Source organism: Pelobates fuscus, chromosome 8, assembly GCF_036172605.1.
Source record: "Pelobates fuscus isolate aPelFus1 chromosome 8, aPelFus1.pri, whole genome shotgun sequence".
NCBI classification, from domain to species: domain Eukaryota; kingdom Metazoa; phylum Chordata; class Amphibia; order Anura; family Pelobatidae; genus Pelobates; species Pelobates fuscus.
This window is the reverse complement of record NC_086324.1, coordinates 22,466,712-22,491,779: the sequence shown is the minus strand read 5'-3', so window position 1 is coordinate 22,491,779 and position 25,068 is coordinate 22,466,712. Positions and strand designations below refer to the sequence as shown.

The following is a 25,068-nucleotide window of genomic DNA, read 5'->3' as shown; positions in this document are numbered from 1 at the left end:
CTGCATTGCACTTCAATATAATTTATTCCTCTATTCAGCTGACACTGATTTCCCTCTGTTCTTAAATGTTGACCACTTACTATTTGGTTATTCTGCAGTAATAATGGTTTGTATGCAGTGACCTTTGTCTAATACTGAAAAATATTGTGCATTGTAATAAAATATTCTGAAACAGTAAATACAGTTTCTCTGTACCTCTTCATAATTAAACTCTTTTTTTCACTTTCACTTTCCTTTATTTTTAATTTCATGAGAACTCTTTAGAAATATCTTCTTTCTTAAATGTAACTCATCATCAATAGCATCAATAGCAGTCTTACTTTTCTCACTTACTGTAATGAGTTTAATTTTATTTTGTAAGATGTTAATTGATAATGTGCAAGTTGTTTTGTTCTACATAGTGTTAAAATGACACCTTGCTTTTATATGTAACATGTAAAGATGACTTTAATAATGTTGATATCTTTAATCTAGCTAGTATTCATGGAAATATTCCTGGGACAGAGAATGTATTGTGTGGTCATAGTTATATCAAAGGAACCCACTCACCATGAAATGACATACTGTTTAGTGTTTAAGTATTTTACTGAATGCGTTAGGCAAACTACGCTGTTATGCTATGGCTGAGTTTGCGTACCATCTGGAAAATACAGCACCTGGAAGCCTCAAGGCATGAGCGGAGATATTGCTACATTCGCACATATCCTGTGAAAAATAGGAAGTAAACAAACATAAATTCTTCCTGACAATTGCTTGGCTGTAACTGAAACAGCTGGTAATAATCCCATAAAGTTGAAATTTAATTGAGATGTATATCCTCTTTAGTGATACTTAAAATAGAGTAAATATTTCACGTGGTTCGGAGAAAGCCAAGGTATGTTTTAGAAAGTCATTTATGAGTCTTTTGCAAAAGAACTGCTCTGTATACTGTGCTTCAGTGTACTCTCATTCCTATCATCCAAGCACTGTGCTTATAAAAAGAATACATCAGATTATGATATCTAGATTCTAGATGCCATATAGTACTGATCATGACTTTTTTTCTGATTAACATTAGAATTCAGCTATCAAGATTCTTGTGGAATGACTGTCCTAAATTGGTTACCTGGAACAAAAAAAATATTTATTTTGGGTTTCTCATTCAAGCTCTGAATTCAAATAGTTACAAAGAGTTGTATAGCAATACAAAATAGGAAAAATCTGAGGGTATTATTAGGTGGAAGGTACTGTAGTAGAAATATAAAAATGTCCACAATGAGATCATCTTTACTTATTAGGACACTATAGGCCCCTAGACCACTTTAGCTCATTGAAGTTGCTTGAGTGCAGTGCCCCTGTTTTCTAAACCCTTCAATATTACATTAACCCTTCAATGTTAATTATTGCAGTTCCTGAGAAACGGCAATAATTATATTGCAGGGTTAATTCCTTCTCGAGTGGCCATCTACCAGACAGCCATTAGAGGTATTTCCTGGTGTTTTATGGACACCGTGCTGGACATCCTCACGTTTAAGATAAAAAATGAGTTGTTTTGTTGAAATAGTTGACACACTTTAGACCAAAGCATCAGACACATTTAATTTTAACACTACTTATAGTATTTTGACCTAGATATGGCAAATTAGACATGAACTCCTAGAAGATCTCTGTTTAGTTACTGGTATTCCTAATTTTAAGTTGTTGGAGATGATCTTCATCATGTATCTTAATGGAAAAGATATTTTGAGCTCACAGAAAAGGGCCAGTTTGAGAATTGTGACTAGAAAATCAAGCGTACTATTTATTCAGTCAAACTTCGATAGACTATGTTTTTTAAGTCTACAGTTGACAAATGTTGGTTTCATGTTAATTAACATCATGTCTAAACAGCAATAGAATTCTCGTTTCCACCAAATGATTTTTTTCCACAACACTGATTAATTTCCATTTAACTTGAGTTCAGAGTATAGCAATATGTTTATCTCATAAGCAAAACCATGATTGTAGTCCAATGCTCAATTTTAAAAGTCGTAATACCATATCTATACTCAAATATCGGTTAGACTCAACAAAGATTAAAGAAAAATAAAGATAACAATTAAGGGAAATAAACTGAAGGTGCATATATCATGATGTAGCTAGAAAACAGAAAAATAATGGGACCACCATAAACACCATCCGGAGTATAAATTATTGTATTATACACACTATAATGTAATAAAGTACAGGATAACCAAAGTCTGAAAAAACCAAAGTCTGAAAAGTAGCATGTAAAATATAACTTGTGATCTCTGGTATGAGCTGGGATTTCTGTGATGAAATCCTCTTCAGTTTTATTTTCAGATTATCTTCCTTATAACAGAATTATATTCTGTAGGTGAGTTCTTCTCGCACTGTTCCCAGCATTATATGAATCATTATATGACTATGGGTGAAGACTGATGGATTTCCAAATGGCATTACCTAGAACCGGAATGAACTATACACTGACTTCAATTACACAGAGACTGACAATATCTGATGGAACTGATCAGCCAAATATGTTTTTCTATCAGTGTTGTACTGAACTACCCTTTATACTCAGTAATATCGAAATTATAAAACAAAACTGAAGCACAACAAAGCCCTAAAATAAATTGTAAGAACATATCCCTTTACGTACAGCACAGCAAAATACACACATACAGACACACACACACAAACAATTGCTGCATAATGTTTTGTTAAAAACAAACTAAATTATATTTTAACTAAAACATTTAGATATGCTTAGAATGAATATTATGCTTAGAGTTCTTTTGAAATACAATGAAATAACTTGCCTATTATTTCCCATAGGGTTTATTTACTCCTTAAAAAACAATATTTAATGTAAAGCTTTTTACTGGTTTAACAATTCGTAATATATTTTAATAAATGTCATTGGTATTGGTCATTCATATACAAAGTGTAAAACTGAATTTTGGGAAATGTTAGGAAAGAATAATTTTAACCTGGATTTTGGGAAATATCAGGAAATAATAATAAACAGTCCTGATTGTATATGGTGTAGGATAAAGATATATGCTAATAATTGTAATTGCAATACCAACACATTAATCTCTTTAATATATAGATTAATAGCTAAAATGTCCTATTTACATTTTCTGTTAATATTCTCCTAATACCTTCAAATTGAAGACCAACATTTTTTTGTTTTAATTCCAAGTGGCACCAAGAGCAATTTAATCTAGTCATATTCAAAGTACTGAAGTGACTTTACATAAGTGGTAGATGTTGACATCATACAGCATCTATGCTCCCTAAATCTGCCAATGATTGGCTTGCAGGTTAAATTGTGGTTATTAAAAAAATTCAGATTCCAGTATATTTTCAGGGGTTTATTTTCTAAATTCCAAACTGAAGTGTATTTAAATCCGAATGACAAAAATTTAAGCTAAAAAACAGAGCTGCAACTTTAGTTGAGTTGAAGAATTAATTCAAATCAGATATGTTTATCTAAATTTTGTCATTTGGATTTCAATTTGATACAATTTTTAATATACATTTTCATCGTTTTGAACATTTGAACTTTTAGTAAATATAATAATGTACATAATTGAAAATTGAAAAGTAAATTTTCTGAATCACAATATATTATGTTAATTATGACATATGCTATAATTTATCATTTCCTTTAGATTATTGAACATAATTATAGATAGGTTTCACATGACTTGTAGATGAAGTGTCTGGTATTTTGTAATGAATTGACAAAGAAATTGCACAGGTAAAAGTAACTGAAAGTGAATTTTTTTTTTTCCAATGCAGCTACTTTGTGCCACAATTTCTAATTCTCTACTCAGTCCCAGACAGTTCACAGTTTAGCGATTAACCCTGTCTGTGTATTCGACTGAGTAATCACATTTAGACGTTTGGAATTAAATCAACAATGTTGAGAAGTATACGTGCATTTCAGCCTTCAGATTTCATAAAATTGGATATTTCAATAGGTTCTCTTGACAAATTTTGAGTGCTTTGATCACTTCAATTCAACTCTTATTTAACAGTATTTCTTGGATCTAATCAGCAATGATTTTCTCAAAATATACTGGGAGTTAATTATGAAGGCCAATTATGGCACAGAGTTATAAAAGTAGAATAATCAGTAGTAAAAGGTTCCCTTTAAATGTGTAAATGCTGTAACAAATTTAGAACATACTATCTCAGATGTATTTGATGTATATATCATGATGTTTATGGAACAAAACCAAAAACGTACAGCAATGTAGCATTAAAAAGAATCAGATAGGTCATGTGATTAAATATCAGATAACAGAGAGGTGCAATAAAAACAAACAAACAAAAAAAATCCAAACATCTCTTCTTCCCTAGGTTACTCAGTACTCATATGCTCACAAAAGGTTATTTTTCTCTTGCTAATGCATCTTGAAGACAAAGTGAATAGAAAAAAAACAACGTTCTGAGGGGGCGGGGCCTGGCTGCCAAACTGAAAGGCTGCATGCAGTGTGGGCTCTGTACAAGAGTTGACAATTATCGCCTAAAAACAGTATTTTGAAAGCAAACAAATGGCTAAATTTGCGCTGATACCTACCTGCAAGCTACTCTGCTACAGCAAGGGTTTCCAGGCGTCCGACAAGCAGATTGAGCCCGCACCGCCACTGAGGCCTACCTTGAGGTGAGAGCCTGGGAGAAGTTGCCGATCTCCCTACTGCCTCTCTGACTGGAACAAGCTGACGTTATACGGGTCCCCGCTCCCCCCCTGCTGGTGGGGGTTATCCCGACACCATCACCACAGCCAAGCTACATCCCTGACAAGCGCATTGTCTTAAAGCAAAGACATAGAGGGGCGCAATCTGCCTCAAAATGGCGGCTACTGCACCAGCTGCAGACACACTGAACCGACTACAGACACTCGAGCAGCGCCTGGACGACCTCCTCGAAAACTTCTGGCAGAGAATGAAAACAAAGGGGTACAGACCCAGAGGGAGCCGCTACACCCTACATGACCGCATTACTCACCGCCGGCAAAAACGCCTGGAGTGGCTGGCGGAAAGAAAAGACCGCACACGACGCCTGGGAAACGGAGATCAGTGAAGCGGAGAAGGCGGCCCATAAAATCCGAGGCTCACATCTGCCTTCCTGGGCTGAGGTCCCGAAAGGGAAACACCCTGCTGCGTAACCCACATGCCCGGACAGGACCTTTCCATTACACAACCTCCTGGGACCTCGCTTGCGGTGCTGAAAGTGACCGGAGCGGTGGAAAGTGCATGAGGGCCCTTGAGAAGGTGTTGGGCTGGCGGAGTGGCCAAAATTGGATGCGGCCCCTAGACCAACCTGCTGGCAGCTTCCCGATCGTGGGCATAGGATGAACGCATAAACACACTCCTGGACAGTACCACAGCGTGCACACCGGAACTTACTCACAGGCAGCTCTAAACAGGCAGATACATGTTGCCTCCTGACCATTACCAGCAATGCCATAAATGTATATTCTGATTTTGTTTTGTTAGAAAAGTATGATTTTTCTCTTTTTTCAGTCCAATGGTCTATTTCTTAACATGCCTAGCTTGATGCAGACGCGCCCCAAAGCCTCGTGGTTTACAACTTTTAAGCCTGCTACATATATGTCTTGCCGAACCCTGCAGAATATGTGGCCTTTAGCCTTTATGTATGTTTAGCCTGAAATAATTTAATCTAAGAGTATGCTAGCCCTAAGAAACATTTTTCATAGTAGTACTCCTTTATTATCAATCGATAGGTCTTATTTTCACCTAGTTTTTACCCAACTAGTACAGGCTATAACTTAAGGCGTTAGGTACTTAAGGCATAAGTACCTAACCTGCATTTACTAACAAAAAATGGTGCCATTCTTGCATGCCATAATACTGTATTCACTGTATTACTGTTTTAGCTTGTACACGCTGTTGTGGCGATACAAGTCTGTTTATGTTGCTCACGCACTGCAAAAATAAAGATTGACAAAAAAAAACAACAACAAAAAAAAAACAACGTTCTGATTGGGGTTAAAAAATGACATATAATAAATTAAATGAAGATTGTATTAAAATAATTACATTCCTTACACTGAACAGTTCTTGTCTGCTCGATATTATGCTGCAATCACTAGAGCACAGGGATATTTTTTAACTGCAATGGAATGTATTTTATTTTCATTAAGGTGAAATAAAGTCACAAAAACAAACATATTCTTTTTTCTGCTGTAGCTATAAAACAGATTAAGGAGGGGGTGTAAAGCTGTTGTGAAAACAACATCAATTTGCTTTGGGATATGGCCAATTTGCTTGACATTAGCTCTTTCTTAAACCAGGCATTAGGATCATCCCTGCCTGCCTCTTGTTGATTGCCTGTGACTTCTAATAGCTGTGTCAAGGTAGCAGAGAATGATAATGTTTCAGGTTGATCCAGCTTAATGCACATTTCCAAATAATAAAATTAAAAAATGCTCTCTATCAGTTATCATTGTAATTACCAGATGTAATGTGTTTGAGAAGGCAAGCATACAAATAAATAAGAACTTTTAAACTGTGAAAAACATGTATATCGATGCCTAGTGCACAGTGTCTATTAAAAAGAATCAGTCAAGTCCAATAATATTTTAACTTTACCAAGATCTCGATTCATTTAAACAATTAAGTAGACAGATTGACTTGTATTTCAAAGCCCAGATGTTTCCCTAATATCTCCAGTGTGCAATATTTTCATTATCTAAATGTTATTTTCTATGAAGTTCTTTAGGTCAAAAAATACATTTAGTAATTAGTATCCATCAATGATTAGATTTCTACCTACAACATTCTATATATTCTGTTAAAGATGCGTTTAACTGTTTTGTGGTTGTATATCTGTGGTTGGACTGTAGATGCATATTTTTTTATAGTTTTCCTTGAAATTCTCACAGAGGCTCTTTATACATACTGCAGAAGGTTTGAAATAACATTTTTTTCATTTGCAGTTACTAAATTATTTTTTGGCTTTTAAGTCTTGGAAAAAAATGTTCCCCAATTCCATTTTCAAATATTATCACTAGGGCAAGCATCGAATGGTATCATTGATAGGATGATCATTGATAGGTTTATTTCCTAAACCAGGAATTGTTGTCAATTGAGAAAGAAATTGTACATTTTAGTATAAAATAGGTAGCCTGGATATATGGCTGAGTTATACAAATTTTACATTTCAGCTGTTTTTGTCTAAAATCTGAAATTCTCTGCTTCCAAAATGTCCAGTCAATCTAATAACACTGGCAGAAGGAAGGTCAAGATTTGCAAGGTGAAGGGATAATATTACTGTGTTTCTGTTATTTTTGGGTCTCATTGCATATTTTGAAAGTGACATGCCCATAGATGAGGGGATATACTTACCTGAACCTCAACCTCACAGAGAGTAGGAATTAACACAATTTGTGGATCTTTCCACGACAGATGACAGAAGCTTTGCCTGAAGTTTTGTTTTGATAACTTAGCAATTTAAGGCAATTCATTCCTTTTTTTTTTAAATATCTTTCATTGTGTTTCAATTTCCTGCATACTATGCATGACTATTTCATGAAGCCTTTATCTTTATGAAATATCCAGAGGCACCTAATCCACTTTAAAGGGACATATTAAGCACCATAATCACTCCTGATAATTTTAGAGGTAATGGTAAAACGAGTCTATGAGTGCAGACCTTCTGTTTTTTGTCTAATTCTTTTAGAGCTGGTTGACAAAATAGAACAGGGCTATCCCAGAACTCAAGCCTGCCCTGCCCACTGTTATACCCCACTTTCTCATGATCCTTACAATTTTAACTGTAAATTATAAGCTGAGTTACATCTATAGCTCACAGCCTATCACTGCTGTCCAGATTTGAAAACATTTTGTAAAAAAGTAGAGGAATTGCACCCAAAGACTTTTTCACCATAATATCTGCATTGAGCAGCACGGGTTTTATTGCTCACATTGTCAGTTGAAGTGACTTTTACTACGGTGCTCTAAAACTTGTCTTGCATAACGCAAGTGAAATAAAGTTGAAACTGAAACTATAAATGCATTTTCGAGTGTGTGCAGTGTGCATCTTTACATTAATCCTGTTTGTTATAGTTGTCTATAGAGATATATTAATAACCAACCTGAATAATGTGACCCAAAACATATGAGTTGGTGAAATTCTTATAGTCAGCGGTACTTGTAATTTTGTATATTAATGCTTTTTTGGTCTATATTTTTAAAGTTGGTTTTGAGCTTACCACAACTCATACTTTAGTGCAGGGATAGGCAACCTTTGGCACTCCAGATGTTGTAGGCTACATCCCCCATAATGCTCTTACACCCATAATTCTGGAAAAGCATCATGGGAGGTTTAGTCCAAAACAGCTGGAGTGCCAACGGCCGCCTATGCCTGCTTTAGTGTATATACCCTTCATCTTTAAACATCTTTAAAGTGACATTACAGGCACCTAGACCATTTCATCTCATTGAAGTGGTCTGGGCGCAGTGTCCCCGTTCTCTTAACCCTACGTAAGAAACTGCAACGTTTACATTAAATGGTTAAGACTGCCTCTAGTGGCCACTAGAGGTGCTTCCTGGAGTTAAACAGCGTTTCATGCTTTGCATGAGGATGTCCTGCATCCTCAAAAATCCCAATAGGAAAGCACTGAATCAATGTTTTCTTATGGGGAAAACCTAATGCTATGCTCAAAGCACATGCGGATTAGGTCTCCCCCTACTACCATGGCTAACGTTGGTAGAGGAGGAGCCCGACCCAGTGCCGAGGGACATTGGCACTAGAATCAGGTAAGTGAATACATTTTTTTAACACTTTATTTGCCACTGGAGGCGATGTGGGGGGAGAGGGTGAGGGTACTACAGTTTTGTATTCCTAACACTATAGTTTTCCTTTAAAACATATATAAGAAACAAATTATATGTACCTCTTAAAAGTATCTCAAAATAGAAAAATAATAATGCATCAATTTTATGTTAATTTTCCATGTATGTATCTCATTAGTACATTTCCTTTCTTTAGCAGTGTTCAATGTTTAATAATCATTAGTTTTAAATCTCTCTGCAGATACAGTATATAAAAAATATGTGATAGAAATAATCAATATAATAATCTATTCCAGTGAATATTGCACACGCAATTGTTGCATCTACAGTTGTTACATATGACTTTAACAGCTTGTGTATAAATGTTCTATTAGTATATAAATAATTACTTATAAGAAGTAAGTGTAGGGATGCAAACACTGCACATCAGATAGGCTTCTATTATCTGGCGTACCCTTAAAGGAATTCTCAGTGGGCAATTTAGAAATAATTAGTACACAGAATATTCATTTAAAGAGTTGCACAAATTAAGCAAATCTATACGCTGTCTGATTGCAAAATAGTTAGTCTAGAAAGTATACATTTTTAAATCTGTTTATTGAGGTCTGTAATAGAAAATTAGTTTAGAGTACATTCTTCACAGCAAACTAGTTTTATTGAAAGTGTTTATAGCTTTTTTAAGTGTTATCCACCTTGTATAGGCTAATAGTACCTCTGTGTTTTAGTGCTACTATTTTTTTTCTGTCCCATGTTGCTTTCTAGGCAATTGAACTAACACACTCCACAAGTCAAAATTGGCTTTACAAGATCATTGATGTGAAAATCGTAGAGAAATCAATTTCTTGTGCTTTGGTTCTTTAGAACTTTGCATTAAATCATACAATCTTCAGTTCTTCTTTTGTACATGCTGACAATGAGTAATTCTTTGTGTACACCGTGTTTTTTTTTGTTTTCATACTTTTTATTCAAGGGTTTCTCAATAGGTTTACAGTAACACGGTGCTATTTGAGGATAGAAGATAAACATGAAATGTACGATACAGAGATGTAGAAGCCTAATACAAAGGCATTGTTAAGAAGCTTTTAATTTTTTGTGTGACAAACAAAACTAAGGAAGAAAGAAACAGTTATATTCTCAACAAACACATCATTCATCAAACTGTACTGAACATTAATCATTTGACCAAAGAATGGCTTTGGAGATCAACAATATCCATAACTTAATTAGTAGTCCAATCAAGTAATATGGTATTATAATCCTACAAATTTGTAATTTCTATTGAAAATCCAGGTATAAGACAATCCTATGCAGTTTACCTTATATATGGGAAGCAGGACGGGAAGTAAAAAAAAAAAAAAAAAAAAGGAAAGGAAAGGAGGAAATGAAAATTAGTGATGTAAAATAGAGGAAAAGAGAAATTGTATGTAAGAGATAGAGAGGGTAACATTTGAAAAGAAAGTCATAATTTATACACTTTTTTGTTGTTGTTAACATTCTTTATGGTTTGTTAACTGTGTTCATGTATCAATGTAAATTTTATTTTAAAAACATAAACCAATATTAAGCTTATTCACTACAACTGGAGTTGTAGAGAACTGCAAATTTTAGGTCAAAATAAAATCTCCAATTCATCTATATGTGCAATTGGATTATCTTTAGCTAAAGTGTATAATTCACTTTCCAGTTCTCTATAATTCATAGTAGTGAAAATCTGAATCAGTAAACATATGATTTCAGGGAAAACCTAAACCTTTTAAGAATGTAATAGCACTTCCACATAGTTGTATTGGTTTATAATAATAGCAAAATAATGAAAATGATTAATTGCTATGAAGCATTCAGCACACAATGTAATATATGATTGAATAATATGGTATCTTGATATAGCTTGTACTTCTGAACACACAATATTTACTTAGAATATTGAAAACACCACTGACTAATAATGGATTAACCAATGAACCTGATGTTATGCCCTGATCATGAATTATTATACAAAACTGCTTATTTGCTTCTATTAATAAATAACGTATTACTAACTCTTTGACTAAGCCAGAATGTCCGTCCTAAAATCTAGGAAAAAAATTATTATTAAAGGTTTTGTTGAAACTTTGCTATCTGTCCTAAGTCATAATTTGTTCTTCAAAATAAAATCCGCTTTGCATCAGCTATATTTTGATTAAATAAATTAAGTGTACAAACTGATATAATTTTCTTGGTTTGTTCAGTGGTACAATTCATGCGCTTTTCAATGTGAGAAGGGCAAAGAAAATCTTTTAAATGCTACATACAACAGGTTTATTGAAATAAACACATTTCCAACCCCATCATTTTATTTTACAATGGACCAAAAAAAGAAACATCTCACAAGGATTTACTTTTTTTTAGCATGATGCATCAATTTAAAATTGAAATGCCTTACTTCCAGTACAAGATAATTGCATTTCTTTTTGTTCCGGGAGATGTGCAGTGATTGATATTGGTCAGGAAACATATGTCAACAAATTTCATTGAGATAATTCCGATCAAGATGTCATTCAAATATTTAATTATTTCTCAATTCAAGAAAAGAAAAAAAAAAAAACTAACCACAGTACAGAAAAATAAAATAAAAAAATAATGATAACTCTATCTTTGTGTTGCTAAAATTTGTGTTGTTTCTGTTTTCCAAGGGAGATGCATTAGCAATGCATGGGTATGTGATGGAGATATTGATTGTGAGGACCATTCAGATGAGGATTATTGCGAAGGTTATATGTGTGGACCGCCAAAATACCCTTGTGCTAATGATACCTCCATCTGCCTGCAGCCTGAGAAGCTTTGCAATGGGAGAAGAGATTGCCCAGATGGATCTGATGAAGGCGCAATATGTGGTATTTTTCTATGATTAAATTTGAAATTCAGCCAAATGCTACCATTTTGTTTAGAGGACACATTTAAAGAAAAAAAAAAGTAAAGCATTTTACCTTTTGTTTTTAATTGAGAACTTTACTCAATGATTGCAAAATGTAACTACCTTCTTCTTTTCAATTTTTATTTACTTGTTTCCATTGACTCATACGCATGTTTTGCTTTTGGTAGCTTCATGTCTCTTCATCATGTTTGTGCATGCGTGGGTGTGTGTTGCTTTTGGATAAGTTAGAATGATATGAAGATATAGTTGTGAAGTAACACAATTTCAACATAACATCAGAATATTAACATCAACAACAAAGGCACACAATATGTTGTTTAAGGTCTTCTTAAGTATAGTTTAGTGTTATTACCCCCCCTACTTGGGAAAACCTTAACTGTTGTCCTCTCAAAGCTAGATAAGCATAGTGTATTTAATCTATCACAAAATAGTTGAAAAATAGTAAATCATTTAAAAAATAAAAATGATAATTTCACACATACATGTAAATTAGCATACATTTCTCAATAGCAGCTCTGTACATGTAAGATTGGAATTCATATCAGGTGACTGCACAAAAAACAAGAACGTTGGAGGCACAAGAAATTACTTTCAAAGCTTATGCAAACATTTCAGAGTTGGAAAAAAATCTCTCAAACTCTGTTAAACACGGACCATTTTGTCATTTGTACACTAATCACATCTTGCTGTTGTGAAAATAGAACTACTTGTATGCCAAGAATAATAGCATGTTAAGTTATAATGAAGAGGATGTATGCACTAATGTTTATTGTCAATGATATAGTAGCATAGGGAGGGATGTGTTTCTGTTTATTAAATCCACTAAATATCAAATTAATGTCACCTCAATAGTAGACTTGTATATTCAGTTTCAAATGAATTGCAATTAATTCAAATGTTGGCCAAATTCCATAGCTCCCAAGCACCATATGGATGCATCACAAAACAAAAAATTGGACAATGGACAAAGAGGTTAATTTGATTCATAATTTGGAGTTCCACCAAATGGGCCAAAAATAAGAAATGATCAATGATTAAGGGACAGCCATTAATCTAATAAATAATGAAATATAAATAAACCAGGAATCAGTTGAATGCGTAAAATACACACCTAAATGCTCAAAAGTAACTGAACGCTCAAAATCACAAATATTGACAGTTTACAGTACATAGGCTATTGTTTTCCTTTTGGTCAGTCTGAATAGGTTTTCCCGATTAATTTGCATGGATATTTGGGCAAGTCAAACCACCTCAACGCTGACTGAAATAAAAAAAATGCACAAGTCTACTGAAGAGCACAGACTACTTTGATATTCATGCAGAACATGTGCACTACTTTTATGTTTATAGTCTACCCACAGTCTATCCAGTTTCAAATGGTTTCTTTCAGTAAAATTACATGCCAGGCCACAATTTAAACATGATTTCAAGCTGTTTCATAAACATAATCATGACATCAGTGTAGTGCCTTACAGAGTCATGGGATCTCAATAAAAATAAATCACAACATGAATATACAGCTGTTAAATCTGCAGGAATCAGAAGTTATCGTTTCATCAATTTTTACCCCCATAAATAAATCATAAACAAATTCACACCTGTTACTAGATTAAGGTACATTATGGTATGGATCTAGCATACTCTGTAAATATACTGTGACAAAATCCCCAGTATTGTTGCCCAAGTCAGGTGTTTTACAAACTTTGAAATAAAACTTTGAGTGGACTTTGAAGCTATTCTATTCTGTATTATTTATGGTATATTAACTATATATACATATAGATAGCTAGGTAGATAGGTAGATAGATAGATAGATAAAAATAAAGGTAGCTTTGCACTCCCCCAATTTGAGTATTACTATTATTATTGGCATTTATATAGCGCCAACTAATTTCTCAGCGCTTTACAATATTGTAAAAGGGGTGCGGGATCTACAATAAATGAGACAATTACACAGGAACAATAGGTAGATGAGGGCCCTGCTCAAACAAGCTTAGAGTGTAGAGGAGGTGGCGTACACAAACACAACAGGGCAGCAAGGGTGTCAGCCACCAAACAAGGTGGAAAAGTAGCAGAACTGGCGATAAATAGATGCCTGGGTGCAAATCCATGTTGCATATACGTATACTATAAAAAATAGGGTGTACTCACAGGTCTTCCAATAAATCAACTATGTTTTATTTGTGAATCAAAGTTCCTTAGCAGCAGTGCATACAAATCGACGTTTCGACCCGTTTCGACCCGGTCTTTTTTAAGATTTGTATGCACAGCTGATATGTAACTTTGATTCACAAAATATAACATTGATGATGTATTGGTATACCTGTGAGTGCACCCTCTTTTGATAGAGTATATATATATATATATATATATATATATATATATATATATACATACATATATATACATATAGTTGATAGTTAATACATTGCTAAACACAAATACACACACCAGTCAAGCCATACAACTTGCTTTTCCCACATCAATTTCACTTTAACAGTGCTCTCACTACTGCAAGGGATTCTGGGTTGGCATATGCAAATGAGTTTAACAAAGAACCACATTTTTGCCTCAATTCCACTTTATACATGGATATCAGCATGAGGTTGGTTACTGACTTGCTTTGGAGGCTTGGCATTACTTGTGAAGTACATACCAAAAGAGTTGTGGGGGTATAGCTCAGAGGGACATACCAGGCTGAAAATTACCAATTTTAATACATTAAATATATAATACATTTGAAACAGAGTATGCAGGAACAATCAATGCAAACAACCCAAATAATAGGAAAAGCAAGTTGTATGGCTTGACTGGCGTGTGTATTTGTGTTTTGCAATGTATTAACTATCCACTTACTTTAGGTGGAAGGGGTTTTCTATCCACACTTTTTTCCCACCACATCTCTTTTGGTATATATATATATATATATATATATATATATATATATATATATATATATATATATATATAGTACAGAGAAAGGATTGGGGGCACACCCAAGGCCTGCATTTTGCATGAAAGGTGCTGCCGCAGTGACCAAACTTCATACATGAAAAAAATAGTTGCGGTGCACACAGACTACAAAAAATACAACACCAAGAAGGCTTCTAAATTGCCTATCTAAGAATAAATATGGGGATTTAGTTCCACCGTACGGCCATATGATGTTAAGCCCACCATTGCTTTAAATATAATGCCAAAATACCAGAGTATTGCAGTATGCAATGATACCTTTTTTATTGGACTAACATAATATTTCAAAGACAAGCTTTCGAGAGTTTTCCAGAGTATTGCAGTATGCAATGATACCTTTTTTATTGGACTTACATAATATTTCAAAGACAAGCTTTCGAGAGTTTTCCTCTCTTCTTCACGTCTGAAGCAATACTGATCAATCTGATAGAGTGTAACACTTAAAACAACTGATGTTAGAGAAGGGGAGGGAGGTGGGTGAGTACCTGAAAGTGAGAGGTGCAGGTTGGCCGAGAATTGCCAGAAAAAGTAAATAAACAGAGGAGAGTCAATTAGCTAGTTAAAAAGAAAAAAAAACACAAAAAAGAGAGATCCCCCCTCTCTAACATCATTTGTTTTAAGTGGTAAACTTTATTTGTTTTAAGTGGTAAACTTTATCAGATTGATCAGTATTGCTTTAGATGTGAAGAAGAGAGGAAAACTCTCGAAAGCTTGTCTTTGAAATATTACGTTAGTCCAATAAAGAAGGTATCATTGCATACTGCAATACTCTGATATTTTGGCATCCTGTCTACTGGACTAACATAGCTAATCCAATCTACACTATATATATATATATACACACTATGCAGAAAGTATTCCTGGATGAAGTTAAAATTCAAACTGCATAAAATTGCAGGAAACTGGTCTAAGTGAAATGCATTATGATCCCCTGTGGAATAACCAAGATGGCAAAGATTTCAACATAAATTAGGTTTTGCCTTGCTAATGAATTAAGTATTGCTTCCAGGAAAAAACATTACATTTGATCATAAGCTTCATTTTAATGCCATGGAAAAGAATAATGAGATATTTATGTTAGGATGTTATGTTTTATCCTTTACATTGCAATTTCACACTAAATGAAAAAAAGCTAATTTTGCTTTTAATGAAAAAAAAATAAACAAACAAAAAATATATATATATATATATATATATATTAGAAATAATACCACATTATGTTGTGAAATATGTATGTCCAATAGACATTAACAGATAAAAAAAACTACGACACAAGAAATTTATGCTCAAACAGGACTGCCACATATTAGGTTTCTTTACCAGACGTAGGTAGGATCCTTTAGCATTGGTAAGCAAGTTTAGACTTAACTTTTCGGTCAAATGAGTGTATAGCCCAGAGGGACATACCAGGCTGAAAATGCCCAATTTTAATACATTAAATATATAATACATTTGGAAAAAGTATGCAGGAACAATCAATGCAAACAACCCAAATAAAAGGATAAATGAAAAAGATACCTCTCTTTGAAGTTGCTGCATTTGCAAGAAACCTTTACGTCTCTGATGAAGAGCCTTGATCTCTTCCCTTACCAGGAATTGTCTTGGCCAATAAGAAACTTCTCGTTCTAGTCCAGTATTACAAACTTTGAAATCAAGATAAGTCATTAGTTAATTCCCTCTGTTTTAGAGCATATACATTTTTCTAGCCTATAAATGAGATAATTCACAGCTATCAGTGGGTCAAAATGTGTTTATTTACACTTTGCAGGAGGTAAAGACTGAATAGTAGATTTTAATGCTCGCTCTGCTCAAACATGGTTCTACACAGAGCCTTCTTTGCGTTTTCTGTGACATGTACAACTGTGTTATCTGAGAAAAATCCCTTAAACGGGAGGAACAGAAAAGGTGGGCTTATAGAAAGGGGACATCATGTATGTATGTTCTGGAACCAGCAAGAAGTAATTATATTAGAATCATGGTGATAAGATGCAAGGTTCCTTTTAAAAAACTATATAAATCAACCAGTCAAAACATTCAGCTAATTGTATACCATATTATTCTTAGCATTCATATAATGGCAACATGTCCTGCAGGGATTTACAATTATAGAAAGGGAAGATAAGAAGGACTTGCTCAAACAAAATTACAATCTCTGAGGATTTGAGGTTGGCAGAACAATATAGTTAGATGTCCTGCCCTGGGACAACTGTTGGTGAGCTAATCTGACCTCACGTATAATAAATCTTACATGTCAACATATTTTAGAGTATAAGTGTATGTTACTTTTATTTTTACATTATTGGTCTAAAGAACGTTTACAATTTATTTTTCCATAGCCTATATGTTTATTGATTTAAAAGTACAATGAATTGTAAAATCTTGAAGTGCACACACCAATTGCAATGTATAGAATATTTATAACATCACCCTCTCCATCTTTGCTGATTGTCCTTTTGCTGATTGGATTTGAATTTATTTTTATTTTTTTCAATCCTGGACTTCAATTTTAAACTTCTTATCACTTTACTAGCACTTATACGTTCGAAACATGGCCTTTAAAATTCTAGATGTTTTTTTTTTCTATTACTAATAATAAATGTATAGAAAAAGAAATTCAGTAAAGCCCAGTAATGCTTGTGAGAATGTTTTTTTTTTTTTTTAACACATTTTTTAAGTTTCTGGATTACACAGAAATATATAAACTGGTGCTGGTTAGGCACATTTTTTTATGTATGTATTTGTTTATTTATCTATTGATTTATTGATTTATCTTACTGAGTCCAATTTGTATACTCAAAATATTCATAAGATAGATAAACAGATAGCTAGACAAATAGATAATTGATAGATGAATTGATTCTTTAAGAATGTTTCATATATAAGGTCACCTACATAAATGTAGGAAGAAAATCAAGATGATCTCAACCACGGAGGCAGGGCCAGGTGCGGCGCTAATCATCTACATTTATTTTGTATTTTAGGACATTCATTTAGAATCATTGCAACTTTGTCTGTGTCTAGCAAGAATGTCCCAGTACAGTACATATTAATAGATTAGGGTGTTGAGATTATCAGCTTATAACAGATATGTTTCCCAGCCTGCATTTCAGGTTTTGGTTATGTAATTTTGTTAATTGCATCTTTAAACCAAATATATGCATACACACACATACACACATATATGCATATGTACATACACATACATATACACACACTCACATACACACATATCTATACTATACTATACTATATACTCACAGTCTTATAGCGTTTTAAATCAGGTTTATAAGGTTTTCTTTATTCAGAGATACTCCATAAAAATATCAACGTTTCAGCCCTCGTCCGGGGCTTTCTTCAGGGTAAACCAATTTTTATGGAATAACTCTGAATAAAGAAAACCTTATTTAAATGCTATAAGACCGTGAGTGCAAGCCTTTTTTAATTATTTTATTTTTGTTGGCTATGGCTTCGAGTGCACCCGGCATTTACATTTGAATACTAAGATACTCTCGATCCTTGATTGATTGGTCAGGCTGGGTAAAATTGCATCCCATTGGATTGCAACCATGTAAATACTGGGTGGTTTCCCCAACGTCACACTCTAGATTGCATTTAGTGCATTGTATCATATATACCACATTGCTAGTTTTGCAGGAGTATGATCTTTTAATGCTAAAGGTTTTGTTGTTGTGTGTGGCTGTGATGTCATATGTGCATATGTGCTGGATCAGATTGCAATGGGTGCTTTTTGCATTGTCTGATCCCTTTTTTCTTGATCTTCCCATCAGTGGGTAGTTTCCTGTTAATTAGCTTTTGTTAAAAGTTTGGAGGTTGTCTAAATGCCAAAATGGGGTCTTCAAAATAGTTATGCCTCTCTGTGTGAATGGTGTCTATTTTCTGTGTATTACCTGCACTCTCTAACCACTCTAACCCCAGTGTCACAACTCAACTGAATTTTATGTGTAATTTGTTTTGCTCTGAAAAGCTTTAGCCTTGTGAAAGAGAGGTTCGCCTGAAAGCTTGTCATTACAACATTTTATTAGTCCAATGAAAAGGGCATTACAAGATACTAATTGCATCTGTTATTTTACATGTGTATACATACACACACACATTTCTAAATTATGTATTTACGTATAAAAGTAGGAAAATATGTGTTTTAGATATACGTTTAATTGCATGTTTCTGAATATGTTGTTCATTGATAGATGAATGTTCTCTGAACAATGGAGGCTGCAGCCATCAATGTACTATAGCTCCAGGAAGAGGCATTGTCTGTTCTTGCCCACAAGGAATGCATTTAAGTATTGACAACAAAACTTGTGACATTGTGGATTACTGCACCAAGCATCTAAAGTGTAGCCAAGTTTGTGAACAACACAAGCATGTTGTGAAATGTTCCTGTTACGATGGATGGATTTTAAATGCAGACGGTGAAACCTGCAGTAATGTTGGTAAGTTAGATTTTAATCGTGACTATTGTGTAAGCTGCTTTTATTTCAAGTGAAATACTTCGCTGTTTATCTTTTCTATAAAGTGAATATGTATGATTTTAATATCATGTGCTTATTATATTTTAAATGCTAACTCCTCATGTGGTACTCTATCTGTCATATAATGCTTTCACAAGAAGAAATGTAAAACTAACCCCTATTATTAAGAAAATGTATCACACATGTCACCTGCAGTGAAATTATCAAGATAGCAATTACATTTTAACTGAAAGAAATACAGAGATTTAAAACCATTTCATACCGAACTAACTTCAGCTGATGGATAAAAGACATTTCTCAGCCAGGGTCATATTTATAGATAAATTGTCAGGATGTTATTGCCTTGAGTAGCACTGTGTTTCCCTTTTTATTGTTAGTGGTTAGTTCGGCTTTGTGTGCATGTTATCATGTGTTGGCTCTTTCCCCGTCAATTATTAAATATCCTTCTACAGCAGAGTGTTTTACTTCGACCACACACAAACATTCAACACCAGTGTTTAATGGGAATTGTATTTTCAACAATGCGGTCAATAGTATTTTTCAAGAACTGTTTGGCAACATTATGCCCAGGGAACAAAGTCAGCCTGTATACCCAAAAGATATAGGAGATGTTTGGAAATGTTGACCTACCCATTTCAATGCTTAACTTGTACTTAGTCTTAGTGCATTCAATCTTAGAAACATAAAACACTATCCTATGACTGCATGTCAAAAGTACAGGCCATGTACCTTGAATTGATGGCTACAAGTACATTCTAGAGTAAATCTAGCAACATTTCATGATTACTTATTTTTTATTTTGACATTCATGTATGTCTCCATTGAGCACATTATAATTATAATGCACCAGGGTTCAGTATGTTGCCGAGAAAAATTAAAGAACGGTAGGACGGAGAGGAAAAACATATTCAGGCAGTTTACTAGGTTCTATTTGAAGTGAATGAGGTTATGATTACATTAGTAAACATCCATTTTTTTTTATTTATCTTCCATCTCTGGGCACATTCTCATTTACTGTTAGCTTTCAACCTACCATGAAGTTACACTATTGCTGTAATTACTGAAAATGTGTTCAACCAAAATCCAGCAGTTGGATCTACCAACAGTTCAGTGTTGTAGTCCCTCTATCAAGCTTGGTTACACAGGCGTATACATTCATACATACCCAGTTGCTATAGTTACACTAACAACTGAACAAGCATTTACTGATATACAAATATTACATTTACATTGTGTGTAGTACATTTCATTTATAATACAAAAGTGTTTTATATACAATGTTGATATACTAAATATTTAAATATGTGTCTATAAAGAATACATTGCCAGTTTATTAAAATGTGCATATTTTACGTGATTATGTTATGCATTTTTCTAATCCATTATCTTTTGATATCTATACTACCATTTGGTAGTATCTTGCAAATTACCAGGAGTGGAATATTATCAAGGACATTGTTATACTATTATAAATCAATCTATTTATTGTCATGTTGCTTTAATACAGAATATTTCTTAAAGAGATAAAACAATATTCTCTCTTCACATGCAAAATTGCTAATAAATTAGCCCACATTATTTGCAAATAATTTATAAGTAAAATGATAACAAAAAAAAATGTAAAGGGGAAATTTATGCAATCATATAAAAGATCACCTTTAATGAGTGCTAATAAGTTTTTATGAGATATTTTATTTTAAAAATTTAGCAAATGGCTTTATGATCCAGTTCAGACATGGTAAAGCCGGGGTAAAAGTTGCCAATGAAAAGGAGAAATAGAAACCCTGTTTAATCTAACACTTCTATGTATGATTAATAGGTAGCTAAGATGGAGGCACCAGTTACAAGATAAAGAGGTGGGGAATTCTACATTAAATTGAATTTGTCACATCTCACAAATACATTATACCTAAATATAAAGGATATGAAAACTAAGTTTATATATCCTATGAAGTGAAAGTTCCTCTTTAAAAGGACACAATAGGCACACAGACCACTTCAGCACAATGAAGTGGTCTGGGTGCAGTATCCCAGTTTCCTTAACTCTGCAATAATAATTACAGCTTTTAATAAACTGCAATAATTACCTTTGAGGGTTAACAACCAGGCAGCCACTAAAGGGACTTCCAAGTCATTAGGTGACTTTTGGTTCGCCTAACTGACACCGAACGACCTCATGCTCTTCATGAGGACATCCAGCGTCATCCAAAACCCCTTAGGAAAGCATTATATAATGCTTTCCTATGTGGAAAGTCCCTTCTGCTGGCTGACGTCATTTGGGGGAGGAGCAGAGGCAGTGCACGGGCCAGCACTGAGTGATATCGGTGCTGCAATCAGGTAAGTGACAGAAGGGATTTCAACCCATTCTGCTTTATGGGAGAAGAGGGGGCACTATGGTGCTACAGTGCCTGGAAAACAACTTTCTATCTTAAAAGTATAGATTCTATCTTCTATTATGTAGCCTGTGACTTTACGCAATGCAATGTCTAGTCTCTTAAATTGCCCTTCTTTTTCAGGAGTGATTACCTCTGGATTTGGTGAATATTTGATTAATACTGTCATTACTTTACTTTCAGATACATTTGAAGCTTTCATTATTTTTTCTATCCGTCATGAGATTAGACGAATTGACCTGCATAAAAGAGATTATAGCTTATTAGTTCCTGGTTTGAGGAACACTATAGCTTTGGACTTCCATTTTAATCAAAGTTTGCTATACTGGACCGATGTTGTAGAGGATAAAATATATAGAGGAAAGTTATCAGAAACCTCAGGTAAGTAGAGAAAAGTATTTTCATATAGAAACATAGAAACATAGAATGTGACGGCAGATAAGAACCATTCGGCCCATCTAGTCTGCCCAATTTTCTAAATACTTCCATTAGTCCCTGGCCTTATCTTGTAGCTAGGATAGCCTTATGCCTATCCCACTCATGCTTACATTTCTTTACTGTGTTAACTTCTACCACTTCAACTGCAAGACTATTCCATGCATCCACTACCCTCTCAGTAAAGTAATACTTCCTGATATTATTTTTAAACATTTGCCCCTCTAATTTAAGACTATGTCCTTGTGTTGTGGTAGTTTTTCTTCTTTTAAATATAGTCTCCTTCTTTACTGTGCTGATTCCCTTTATGTATTTAAATGTTTCTATCATATCCCCCCTGTCTCGTCTTTCCTCCAAGCTATACATGTTAAGTTCCTTTAACGTTTCCTTGTAAGTTTTATCCTGTAATCCATGAACCAGCTTAGTAGCCCTTCCCTGAACTCCCTCTAAAGTATCAATATCCATCTGGAGATACAGTCTCCAGTACTGTGTACAATACTCCAAGTGAGGTCTCACCAGTGTTCTGTACAATGGCATGAGCCCTTCCCTCTTTTTTCTGCTAATACCTCTAATACTAATATTAATACTAATACCTCTCCCTATACAACCAGGCATTATGCTAGCATTTCCTGCTGCTCTAAATCCCTTTCCTCAGATGTTGAGGTTAGGACTCTATCAAATATTCTGTACTTTGCCCTTAGGTTTTTACGTCCAAGATGCATTATCTTGCACTTATCCACATTATATGTCAGCTGCCACAACTCTGACAATTTTTCTGGTTTACCTAAATCATTTGCCATTTCGCTTATCCCTCCTAGAACATCGACCCTATTACATATCTTAGTATTGTCAGCAAAAAGACATACCTTGCCATCAAGACCTTCTGCAATATCAGTAATAAAACTATTACAGAGAATGGGTCCAAGTACAGGTCCCTGAGGTACCCCACTGGTGACAAGACCATGCTTTGAATATACTCTATTGACTACAACCCTATGTTGCGTGTCACTAAGCCACTGCCTCATCTATTCAACAATACTGGATCCAAACTTAAAGATTGCAGTTTTTTGATAAGCCTTCTATGTGCAACAGTGTCAGAAGCCTTACTGAAATCTAGGTAAGCAATGTCTACTGCCCAACCCTGATCCATTATTTTAGTTACCCAATCAAAAAAAATCAATAAGATTAGTTTGGCATGACCTCCCTGAAGTAAACCCATGTTGTCTCTGATCTTGCAATCCATGTGATTTTAAATGTTCAACAATTCTATCCTTTGACGTGGTTTCCATTACTTTCCCCACTACTGAAGTAAGGCTTACTAGCCTATAGTTGCCTGACTCCTCCCTACTACATTTCTTGTGAATTGGCACAACATTCGCTAACTTCCGATCTTCTGGGACAACTTCTGTTAACAATGATTGGTTAAATAAATCTGTTAATGGATTTGCTAGTACACCACTAAGCTCTTTTAATAACTTTGGGTGTATTCCATCAGGTCCAATTGACTTTTTTGGCTTTACTTTTGACAGTTGAAATAGAACCTCTTCCTCTGTAAACTCACATGTAACAAAACTAATTTGTCCTTTTTCCTGATAGATGATAGAAACACTTAAATACATAAAGGGAATCAACACAGTAAAGGAGGAGACTATATTTAAAAGAAGAAAAACTACCACAACAAGAGGACATAGTCTTAAATTAGAGGGACAAAGGTTTAAAAATAATATCAGGAAGTATTACTTTACTGAGAGGGTAGTGGATGCATGGAATAGCCTTCCAGCTGAAGTGGTAGAGGTTAACACAGTAAAGGAGTTTAAGCATGCGTGGGATTGGCATAAGGCTATCCTATCTATAAGATAAGGCCAGGGACTAATGAAAGTATTTAGAAAACTGGGCAGACTAGATGGGCCGAATGGTTCTTATCTGCCGTCACATTCTATGTTTCTATGTTTCTATGTTATTTAAAATCGTAAATTTAGAAAATGTTGACATGTTTTATTCTATCAATTGTAAACATTTTTGATGTCACTTAAAAGAGAAAGCAATTCACTCTCATCATGATTTTTTTTATTGTTTTTTTAATAGATATTGCTGTGCTTGTGTATTAATATTTATAAAACACTTTAATTATAAAGAGAATCTGTCAAGATGTTTATAAAAGAAAAATCAGTTTAAAATGAACCTGCACTCATGGTTTATCTAATACTATAATACTCCCAAAGCACTAATCTTATTAGTATTACCATTTCTTTTGCACCAACATATACCGCAGAACTTTAAACTTATAGATATCGAACAACAAGTATTTGACACACAAACATTAACAGAATGAAGTGGTGATGAAGTCCCCACAAAAAAGAGTTTACAATCTCTGAGAAAGGGATAAAGAGGCAAAATAAAAATAACAGCATGTCAGAGGGGAGATGGGGAGGAGGGACAAGATGCCTAAACATAAAAGATGCATTACATAAGTAATTGCTTTTAAAGCTAACTGTGGCTCCAGGTGACAGAGGGGACCCTCAGGTGCTGTAAGATCAGGTATCTTTGGTCCTTGGTACCAGAAGGGATTTAACAATTTAGAAAAATGTGTTCTTCCAACTTAAAATAACAAATTTATAAGTTGCTTATATACTGTACTTGTTGAGTTTTCCTACTTGTTTCTGTTCAACTCTCAGAAGCACATATAGATAGCCATATGTTTAGGTTAATATTCTTAAAAAGCTCTACCTGTAATAATAAAAAAATATATATATTTATATATATATATACATACATAAATATCAGTTACCTGCAAAATAAATTTTTATCTAGTTATTATGCTGACAATTTTCAAGAGTACAAAAGTATTTTAAAGTTAATTTTAAAAGTGGGAGAAAAAAAACCCACTCTCTATTGACTGTTCATAATAGAGTTCATATCTCTTTATTTGTTGCAATCAAATTAAATTAGTAGTTAATATGTGCAGTGAGCAGAATAAGGTCAATGTAATCTCAAGGATTTATTTTTTTAGTTATCCTGTTTGCTAAAGAATAAACACACACAACAAT

General features: G+C 34.1%; 1 protein-coding gene across 1 annotated transcript in view; it reads left to right on the top strand.

Annotated features, from left to right (window-relative positions):
- LRP1B (LDL receptor related protein 1B) overlaps positions 1-25,068 on the top strand; it is a 1,140,323-nt gene that overhangs the window by 689,561 nt on the left and 425,694 nt on the right. The window contains exons 22-24 of the mRNA XM_063429375.1: positions 11,486-11,686; positions 18,909-19,154; positions 21,770-21,967. Coding sequence (XP_063285445.1) covers positions 11,486-11,686; positions 18,909-19,154; positions 21,770-21,967 — 645 coding nt within the window. The remainder of the gene's footprint in view (positions 1-11,485; positions 11,687-18,908; positions 19,155-21,769; positions 21,968-25,068) is intronic.